The 11,173-nt window shown below is 41.1% G+C and overlaps 1 protein-coding gene across 1 annotated transcript; it reads left to right on the top strand.

Moving 5' to 3' along the window:
* The first annotated feature begins 8,561 nt into the window (after nucleotides 1-8,561).
* LOC128745851 (uncharacterized protein K02A2.6-like) lies at nucleotides 8,562-9,213 on the top strand. The gene is made up of 2 exons (XM_053842921.1): nucleotides 8,562-8,836; nucleotides 8,913-9,213. The coding sequence occupies exons 1-2, from the start codon at nucleotides 8,562-8,564 to the stop codon at nucleotides 9,211-9,213; spliced, it is 576 nt and encodes a 191-aa protein (XP_053698896.1).
* The last annotated feature ends 1,960 nt before the right edge of the window (nucleotides 9,214-11,173 follow it).

Raw genomic sequence — 11,173 nt, 5'->3', positions numbered from 1 at the left:
AATGATAATAATGAAATCGCGACAAATATTGAATTAATTTTAAAGCTTTATACACGCAACAACCATCAACATCCTTCCATAAGTATTTTAATACCGGCATCCACACTAGTTTATTGGCGTTCCGTGATATGGTGTTACCTATTCGTTTGTTTGTCTATCGCGCAATTGGAAAACTCTCAAAATCCAAATTTACCTGACATAATGGCAATTGTCGTTTTGGAGAAAATATTCCCCGTACAACGCGCTACACAATTTTTTGGCAGCTTGAAATCGTCGCAGGCAAAAAACGCTTGGCTAATAAATGAATTTTGCACACGCGACCTGAGATCAGCTCGCGACGAATTTGGCAACGGTTTCGTCCGCGACAGTTACAATTTATCGCGTTCGATAAGGTGTAAAATTTACAATAACATTTTCATCGTTTTTCTTGCATTTTGAAAAATAAGGTTCGATACCGGTGGTTTCGATAGTATCGATACTTTATCGCCGATACTTCGAAACTTGGTATCGAATATTGGTAAGTATCGCCGATACCAAGGTATTCGAAACTTTGCTTAGTATCGCCCATCCCCAAAATGAGGTAAACATCATGTATATGGAAGTAATTTGCGGTTTCGTCACTAAACGACTAACGACAATGACATTAGCTGCGGATTAGCATTGGGCGATACTGCGAAAAGCATCGATATTCGAATATCGATACAATTTTTGTAAAGGTATCGATCCCGTTGAAATATCGGGCGGCAAGTATCGATACCAGTGGTATCGATATCGGTATCGATACACTAACAGGGTGCAACGAAAACCACACTTTTGTTTATTATCAAGCTTAATTTTTTAGAAAATTATATGCGTGTGCTTTTACTACTGTTGATTCTCTTTCGTTCTCATACGAAATCTCGTTAGGAACGAAATAATAGCTGAGTCGGACTGGTCAGGCCTGCGGTTTTAAACTCTTTTGACCGGAAACTGCAACGAATTGCTCAGGATTGCTACAAAATTTATTAGAAAATCTAGTGGAATGATGGAAATGAAAAATAAATTTTAAAAATCGGACAAAAAGTACAAATCCGTTTTTTTAAGTTGGTAAACCGACTTTTTGCCAGATTGATCGGTCACCGGCTTTGCAAGTGAAAAACCGGCCGGACCGACCAGAAATCGACCACTCAGCCAAACGCTAGCAAATGCTTTTATATTTTGCATACGGTTTATGCTCCTTGATCGAAATGACTTACGAAGGGAAAAGTAGACCTGACTTAGCTAGAATGCGTCGTTGAATCTGCTTACTCGTATGATTGACGGCGGTTGCCAGAGATCCCTAATTTATGAATTCATCAACCCCTTCCAGTTCATCTCCGTCCAAAGTTATTTCATGCACTCAGGGTTTCTTCACTTAACAACGCAGTTGCGGCTTCATTGACGGTCTAGCGTATCCAACCACATCCATCTTCGAGTGCCAAGACAGCTACCTCCATTGAGGAAAGCAGAGCTTCACTCAGCAACTTGTGAGTTGTCTAATTGCATTTGAAATTAATTTTAAAATCGGAGCTGGAATTGCACTTGAGATTTTACTTAAAATTGAACCTGAAATTAAACTTGATATTGAACTTGAAATGGGAACTGAAATTTAACTTAGAATTGAGCATGGCATTATGCTTAAAATTGAACTTCAAATTGATATTGATGAACAAATGATATTGGACTTCAGTTTGAATCAATTTCAACTTGAATCTTTACTTTAAATTGAGCTGGAAGTAAGACTTTAAATTTAACTTAAAATTAAACTTGAAGTGGAACTTGAATTTGGACTTCAAATCACACTTAAAATTGGACGCGAAGTTAAACTCAAGTTTGGACCAATTCAGACTAGAATATATAAATTGGACTTGAAATTACACATGAAATAGGACTTATAATGAGACATGAAATTGAACTTGAAGTAGGACATAATAAAGAACTTAAAATTTTACTAGTAACTAATAGTGAATTGGATGTAAAATTTGACTAGAAATTATGCTTACAACTTTGCCAGAAATTGGAGTTAAATCGGACTTATACTTGAACTTGAAATAGGATTTGAAATTGAATTTGATTTTTTTACATCACCCAAGAAATCCGACTTTAAATTAGATTTCAAATTGAAATTGAAGTTTTACTTAAAATTTGATTTAAGACTGGAACTGGGAATGCATCTATTTTTACAGAGTTTATTTATCGAAAAAAAAATTAGCTGCCGCATTAATTAGGTACACCTCTTATTTTAATTTCTACGAGTTCGAGGTGGTCGGATAACATCTGCAGCAGAGAAATACGCAGAGGTATTCTTGCCGGAAGTCGTGCTTACTACGGATTCTACAAGACCCTAAAATCTGGCAAGCTTCATCCCTGTACCAAATGTACCATGTACAAAGCGCAAATAAGACCGATAGTCTACGGGCACGAAACGTGGACAATGCTCGACGGAGACTGATCACTTTTAGACGTCGTGTGCTTAGGATCATCTTTGGTGGTGTATGTGAGTACGGTCTATGGAGGAAAAACATGAACCACTCTGGCGCAGCTTTTCGGCCAACCCAGCATTCAGAAAGTTGCTGAGGCTGGAAGAGTACAATGGCCGGGACATGTTGTGAGAATGCCAGAAAACAATCCCGTAAAAATGATGTTTGCCTCGAATTCGGTTGGTACCAGGCGCAGAGGTACGCAGCGTGCTTGACGGTTAGACCATATGGAGCAAGTCCTGGAAAGTGTGGGACATTCGAGAAATTGGAGGCGGACAGCCATGGATCGAGTTTGTTGGCGGAACATTGTTATGCAGGTGAAATCCTAATGGACATCGCATTAGGATAAGTAAAGTATTTTAGTTTCTCTAGCATTTACTATAAAGGTATCGATACAAATATCGTCGTTTTAGCATCGATACTGGCCGGTATCGGGACGCTCAGTATCGATCCAAAATATCGATGTATCGGCTCAAAAGTATCGATTTTTTCGATACAGATACAGTATCGCCCAATGCTACTGCGGATCGTTTATGTAGGAGTGAGAGGGGAGCAAAGAGTGGAGAAGAGGATCCGGGAGTTTGGAATTTGATGTTTTTAATATTATTCCTACTGCAAACAGCTTCAGCGAGGTCCACAGCTAATGTCAAAAAATCTTTATATGTGTGCGTGGTGGAATACTTCATACACGAGTATTTCGTGTTCGCTAGTGTGGGTGCTTGAACTGTCAGAAAGCTCTATAACTCTGTTTCAAATATATTTGTCTGTATGTGTGCGACTGATATCTGACAAGTGACATATTGAGTGCTGCCAAAAAGTGAAAAACAATCAGGCAGGCTCAAAGTGAATGTTTTTAAAAGTTTTTTAAAGTTAATAAATTCAAGGTTTAGGTCGTAAAATGCTGCCAAAGGTAATATTTTTTTTTTTGTTTAGATTACAGTTACTTTAACCAGTTTTTGGGTCATTCGTGACTTCTGCGGGGTTGGGATTTGAACCCGGGTCAGGCGTCAATTTCCGGCGATAACCGCACGTTGGAGTTACTAGTTATCCTCGTCGATACCGTATGAGTGTCCCGATAATGCACAGCCGTTGATGGGGTACAAAACGCGCGGCTCAACATTGGACCCCTCTATTCCTGTCGGTGGGATTATTGAGTATAAATTTTGCCACACAGTCGTCCGGCAGCTTGGGATGACTACCCGATAAAAAATCCCCCCTACTTTTCCCCCGATTTAGTAGGTTCGCGTCGGCTGAATCACCCGACTTTGGACCCGACGAATCGGCCGATTGTTGCAACGACGCTTATGGGAGTTTAACAGGGCGATCTACCGATTCGTCGGTATGTTTAATCGATCGACTAAAACCGACTAAATTGGCTGTTTAGTCGGGTGATGAAATAAAGGTGTCTGATGGAACCAAACGAAATAGGTTGATTAATCGGGAGATAAAATTTGTCAATATACCGACGAAATAGGTGGATTAATTGGTGTATGTAGTTAACTTGCCTACCAAAGCCGATCAAATCGGTGGAGGAATCTGATGACGAAATACGTAAATCATACGAAATAGGTGGATTAATCGATAGAGAAAATTTTGTAACCTACGGAACCATACGAAATAGGTCGATTATTCGGGACATAAAATTTATCAATACAGACAAAATAGGTGGATCAATTTGAGCATTATATTGAAGTCTATAGAACCAAACCTAATTCTAATAAAATGCTCCTAATAATGCCCCGAAAGTGGCCCTCTTCAACAACTCCTCCTGCCTCAGGAACAGAAATGCCCACCGTGCGGGATCGCTCGACCAGTTTAAAAGCGACTTTCGACTTCTGAGAATTGGCGACCAGCGGCCCAAGACCGAGTTGAACGAAGAAGACTGCTTGAAATAGCACGAGCGACGTCGGCGCGATGACAACCTGTAACGATCAGAAGGTAATTAATTGGAATCGAAAAAAGCTGTTCATTGAAGAAATTTCTCTCTTCTGCGGAACATACACGAACACTTATATTGACTCCTATAGTTTAAGTTCACTAACCTGCTCATCCTTCATGAAGCCAATCGATCAATTTCCTCCGCAGAACCAATCCGTTCCCATCGTGACAAAGGAGATGAACTTGTCGCAGGACCTTTTCGATTCCATGCCTCATTGACGGCGATGCAGATCCTGACGGAGTTCCTTTAAGGAAGATATAAACCGAGTCAAGAGCAGCTTGTTACTGGACCTAACCTCTATCTCCGTTGTGTGGCTCCACAATCCGATAGGAAAAAATAGTCGCACGATAATTTTCAGTGCGAAATTCCAACTAAAATAGCGATAATAAGTACCAAATTTAATGCAGCTGTCTTTTTATGTAAAGGATACTTACCTAGCTATTCAAATAAAGAACAAGTAAATTTGAAGTAAACTGGCCTTGTTCAAAAATCAATCAGACTTAGCTGTCAAAACATCATTCTGTACAGAGTAAACCGATCATCATCTGATTTAATCGTTACCCGACGGTAACAGATTAAATATACCAATGCGTCGGGTGTCGGAGACAACCACCCAACGCGATCCGACGAAGTCGGTTGATTAATAGGTTGATTTCTTCGGCATCCTATTTCGTCGATAGATGCGTAAAACAGCATCTGTCAAAATTTTCTATTGGGTAGTCCATCTTAGCCTTGCAACTTTTGCCCGATGTACGATGAAAATTTCTTCAGCTCACGGGTCATACAGCAAACTATCTGCCCCTCTTCGCTTTCCGATTGTAAATATAGTCGTTCTGATTAACGTTTTGCATATGCGGTGGCGTATGCGCTTTGATCGAAATGTTCTTCGGAGAGCAGTCCCGGATTTCATTTTGCATACATCGTTGAATTTCTTTGCTCTACGGTCGGTGGTGACCGGTGATTGCCATTTAACTAGGTGAACTCTTCGACCCCATCACTTAGGGGTCAACGCCGTCAATAGTTGCTCGCCGTTCTACGAAATAATAGATTGTGCGCATTGTAATATAGTTTCATTTTTACTGCAATTTTTTCAACTAAAATTCAGCTCAAAACTTGCTAGCCAAATGAATACTATGCTGGTGAATGACATACACACACACAAACACATACACACGCACACCCACACACACAAGCACGCATACATGCATGCATGCAACCGCAATTGACCGCAGATTCACTGCTTTTTGATCGATTAATTTACAGAACCAGACGCCTACAGACCAAACACTTACAGTCTTCTGGGGTGCTGTCAAAGAGCATGGGAAGAGTGAGCTACGCCAAGCTGATGGTTTACGGCAACGATGGGGCCTAATAAGCCGGGCCGTGGCCAAATTTGTTGGCTGCTACAACAGCGTCTTGTTACTCCACGAAAGTGGTACCACTCCAGAAGACAAGTTAGAAAAAGCATTGACAATATACAAAACGGAACAAAAAGACGAGTTTAAATTTCTCGAATGCTGGGAGGTTTTAAAATCTTATCCGAAGTTTTCTTCAAACGCTAATCGTGGTAGCGCTGCTGGCAATAGCTCGCAAGGTAAATAAAATGTTTGGCATTTACTACTACTACTAACTACTACTGCTACTACTACTAGCTACTACTACTACTACTAACTACTACGTCTTTTCCCAGTTTGCACCCCGCCCTTGATTCTGGATACGCCCCCTACCGCCAGGCCGGTTGGTCGCAACACGGCCAAAGCTGCGCTACTTAACAGCCAGCTTGAAACCAAGTGGGTAGAGGCTCTAGAGCGGATCGCAGCGGCCGCAGAGGACCCGGCTCTTGAAGGAGTACAATGAGACGCTTTCAGAAGCGAATATTTTCAAGATAATCACTCAGCCGTTGGAGGGATTAGACGCTACATCTCGAACTGCTGAACTTGAAGAAGCAGCAGCAGTTGACAAAAATGCTAGCGGAACGACAAAAGGATGAAGGAAATGCTGAGAACGTGGCAGAGAATGATGAAATAGAATTTCTTTACGAAGAGGATGCACAAATGTCGGAAGAAGGATGGGAATCGAAAGCCAAAGTATCGATATCAGGTATCGCAATATATCGGACCGATCCGATACTGAGTAATGAGTATATCGCAACCAAAATATCGATACTTCGATATTCACCGATATCGAAACCCGAAATATTCAGAAAGTTTTCAGATACGATCCGTCAAGGGCTCGCGATGCGGCCACCTGCCTCGTTTATGTCGCCGGCATCTCCGCACCTCCAAGATACCGTATATGTTCCACTCGACAATGTTCGCTGCAGAGATATTGGTCAGGCGGGCGCTTTTTAACTAGAAACACTTAACTAGAACTGATCAGTTTCAAACAATTTTTCAATAGATTGTTCTAAAATGCAACTAAATATCCGGGCAAGATTTTGTTTTGAAAACCCCGCTGATTTGCTACATAGTTTGTTATATTCCAACAGAAGTAGCATCATAAACGCTTACATTAACTTCTATAATCAGAAAAGTGTTAGATGTAATTTAGATTCGCATAAGTTTACCTTCTCATATTATTTATTATTCACATTGTGTTGTACTAGGGGGGAAAATATCTCAAGAAATAAAATTCCAAATTAGAATCACACATTGGCAAAACACCGAGCGTAGATTATACGGTCGTTACCGTTTCCTAAAACGACGCAACCAAGTTCATCTCTTTTTCATACATGCAAACAAACACGAAGTGTGGCTAGAAATTTATCGGTGGTGTTGAATTTGTCAGACTTTTAGCACCAGTTTTCAATGCACCCGGTTAACACATTTCCGAGTTAACTGATATCGGCCAACGCGCTGGCAAGACTGTCATCTGCATATAATTTGAGTGAAACCGAAATGTTTGGTCCTGGGGTCCAAGTTGAAAGCTCTCCTTTCAGCTAATTTCGGTAAAGTCCTATATATCCGGAAACATCTTATAAACTAATGTTAAGTAATAAAAAAGTTTTTCGATTTTCTGAAATATTTTGAGTGACACAAGGCATGGCTGGATTATGAGATTCGCATTTTTACGCAAAGAATATAAATAACTGATCAGGAGCACGATCGGTTTAAAACAAATTATTCATACGTAGCTCGCTTCACAGTTCACTTTATAAATGGTTCTTGCAAATCAATCTGCGCTTGCAGTGATACGATGTTCGGTGGTGGCTTCAGGAAATAATTAACCTAACAGTCCGTTGATATCGGCATCCACCGTAGAAGAGTATTCTCAAGTTTGCAAAAACACACATGAAGGTGTTTCATATTTATTTCAGTTGGCCGTGTGAGTCAATGAAATAGATAAGGGAATACGAAAACCTAACGCTAGCAAAAAGACACACATCCGAGGATCTTTTACGAAGTTGGCACACGCAATCCCGGGTGTTACCGAAGTGCTAAAAACCGGCGCCTGAAAGACAACACCGAAACGGGTTGCAGTTGCTTTTTTGAGCGTGAAGTTCATTTTATCAGGCACGACAGCAGCGTACCGCCTCAAATAAACTTTGTAACTTTGTAAACTTTGTATTTTTCAAATGCGGCATGCAGTATGGTTCAGCTTTTAAACATGCCTGTTTTGAAGCTTGAAAACTGAAAAACGCGAGTTCGATAATTTGGCAAAAAGTTATGCGTGAAGAAACTGGCCTTTTTGTAGCTTTCGATACCTATAATATCGGATGAAAAGGTATCGATATCCGATAATATCGCATGGTAAAATATCGATGCCGGATACTCGATATATCGAATGAAAATATCGATACCTCCGGTATCGATAAAATATCGCACATCCCACACATCGATTATGCGGGGCCAATCGACGGTCTGTATTTTCTGATCATCGTTGATGCGTTCTCTCGATGGCCAGAAATCTATCCTACGGTTACAACTACGGCAAAAGCAACGATCCAGTTCCTCCGTTGTACTTTTTCACGTCTTGGACTACCTTGCACCATTGTCTCAGACAATGGATCGCAATTCGCTAGCGAGGAGTTCGATTCTTTCTGCAACATTAACGGAATAACTCACATCTTTACTGCGCCCTACCACCCTCAATCAAATGGGCAGGCAGAACGTTTCGTAGATTCAATGAAGCGGGCGATGAAGAAGATCAACAAGGGAGAACCCCTGCAGGAGACACTTGAAGTTTTCCTTGCAACATACCGTTCCACACCAAGCAGAACTACCGATCAGAAATCACCTAGTGAGTTGATGTTTGGTAGACGGATGCGAACAACGCTGGATTTGCTTCGACCAACACAAATTGCGGAAACTGTGAATGTTAACAGCCAGCAACGACACTTTAGCAACGGCGATTTGGTCTACGTGCAGGTGCATGCGAAACGACTGGTACTGGGAACCGGGTAACGTCATCGAAAGAATTGGATCCGTTAACTACAATGTTTGGCTCTGTGGTAAACGATCCGGTTTAATCCGAAGTCATGTCAACCAGATTCGTCCACGATACAACAGTGCAAACACGGAAGCGGAGTTGCTCAACAAACATTTACCGCTGAGCGTTTTGCTAGAAGAGGTCGGTATAAAACAACAACCGACTGAACCATCACCAGAAGCAGTAAATGAGCGTGCACAAGAACAGCTGAACCCAGATCCTGGTCCGGATCGACCGTCAGTGGCAAGTGCGGCACCAACGAGAAGTCGCATTCCAACGTCAACAGCTACGTATACTTCCAGAGGACGAGAAGTTCGCTTGCCGGCTCGGTTCAATCACTATGTATAATTTTTAATCTTCTTAATAATTGCTCGCTCGGACGACCTCGCACGAATTGCGAGTGATTCCACTGTTCGGAATGAAAAATAAGATCACGAGATAGATATGCGTGTTTATTGCGCAAAGGTTTGATCAAGAGTGAATTGTGACCTGTGGTCACTATCTAGTTACTATCGCTTCTGGAGCGGAAACAAAAGCTTTAACAATAAATAGCAGGAAAGAGATTTTACAGTTCAATGGTTTACTTAATCTAGTACTCCTTTTTCTTATTGCCTACCAAGATAGTTTAACAAAGGTTATATAATTTTCTTCAATCAATCAAAATTTAATTTATTTTTAATTTAATTAAACACACCGCCCCCAATTGAAACCATTGTTTCAAGAATTCAAGATGAAATTTAAATTTTCTTAATGGTAAAAATAATAATCAATCATTTTCACTTTGATTCGTATTTTGAACATTCTGCTTCATCGCCTCCTCTTCGCTGTTTTCTTCCACCTTCGGAACCTCTATTGGGAGCACGCACACTCCAGTTACGGCTCGCGTAAATAGTCCTCTGTTTGTGCGCACCTTGACGACTCGAATCAGTCCATCTTGTCCTGGGACGGTTTCTACGATTCTGCCCAAATTCCAATGAAGTGGCGGCAAGTTGTCTTGTTTGACTAGCACCAGCGCACCTACCTCTAAGCGGATGGTTGACTCGTCGCACCACTTGGGTCGCTGATGCAGGTTGCTGATGTAGTCTCGGGACCATCGCTTCCAAAATTGCTGTACGTTGCGCTTCAACTCCTGGAAACGGCGTAAGTTGTTAACATTTAAAGTAGTCAAATCCGGTTCTGGAAGGCAGAACATTGGCTCCCCTATAATGAAATGTCCAGGTGTCAAGGGTGTTAAATCATTGACATCGTTTGTCAATGGGGTTAATGGACGAGAATTCAACATACATTCGATTTGAGCAACGACAGTATTCATTTCATCTATTCTATGGGCTTGGTAACCCATAATCCGACGAAAATGGTGTTTAAAAGACTTTATTCCTACCTCCCAGAGTCCTCCAAAGTGAGGCGAACGAGCTGGAATGTGATGAAAAACGATGCCTTCCTCGAGGCAAAAATTGTTCCAGACCTCAGTTTGAAACTGTGCCCGAAGTGCTTTCAATTCGCGATCTGCTCCTATAAAAGTTGTTGCATTATCGCAATACAAATTTATCAAACGACCTCGTCTTGCCATAAACCGTGTTATTGCATTGATGCAAGATTGTGCAGTCAGATCGTGAACAACTTCGAGATGAATCGCCTTTGTAGCCATGCAAACAAAACATGCTACATACACCTTTACAGAAGCACCTCTACCTGCTAATGGTCGAGCTAGAAATGGACCGCAATAGTCTAAACCCGAATTGGAAAAAACGCGTGCGGGTGTTATTCTCACCGCTGGTAATGCACCCATCAACTCGTTTTGACTTCGAGGCTTACAACGAAAACATTGTATACAATCATGAACAATTCTTCGAACCAATTTTCTACCGCGTATTGGCCAATAACGTTGTCTGAGAGTTGATAATAATAAAGTAGGGCCTGAATGAAGCGTTTGTAAGTGAACTGACCGAGCTATTAACGTTGTGAGTGGGTGATCTGTAGGTAATAGTATTGGGTATCTAGTGTCAAATGGAGCGTTTAATCTTTCGAGTCTTCCTTTGACTCTCAATAATCCTTGCTCATCTAAGAAAAGTTTGAGACCCTTTACTAAGGATTTGAATTTTGATTCGATAACTTTAGTTTCTCCCCTATTTTTACCTTTCAAACTGTTTGTTTCATCCGAAAAAGATTGGCGTTGAGCCATTTGTATCAAAGAAGCCATAGCGCGATTTATTTCAGATTGATCCAACGACTGGTTTCTCCGTTGGCTAATCGACACGATACAATTATGAATAAATCTGTGACAATACGCTGTCACTCTTAAAAGCTT

The sequence above is a fragment of the Sabethes cyaneus genome, chromosome 1 (assembly GCF_943734655.1).
Source record: "Sabethes cyaneus chromosome 1, idSabCyanKW18_F2, whole genome shotgun sequence".
Classification (NCBI taxonomy): Eukaryota; Metazoa; Arthropoda; class Insecta; order Diptera; family Culicidae; genus Sabethes; species Sabethes cyaneus.
This window is presented reverse-complemented; position numbering and strand designations above follow the sequence as displayed.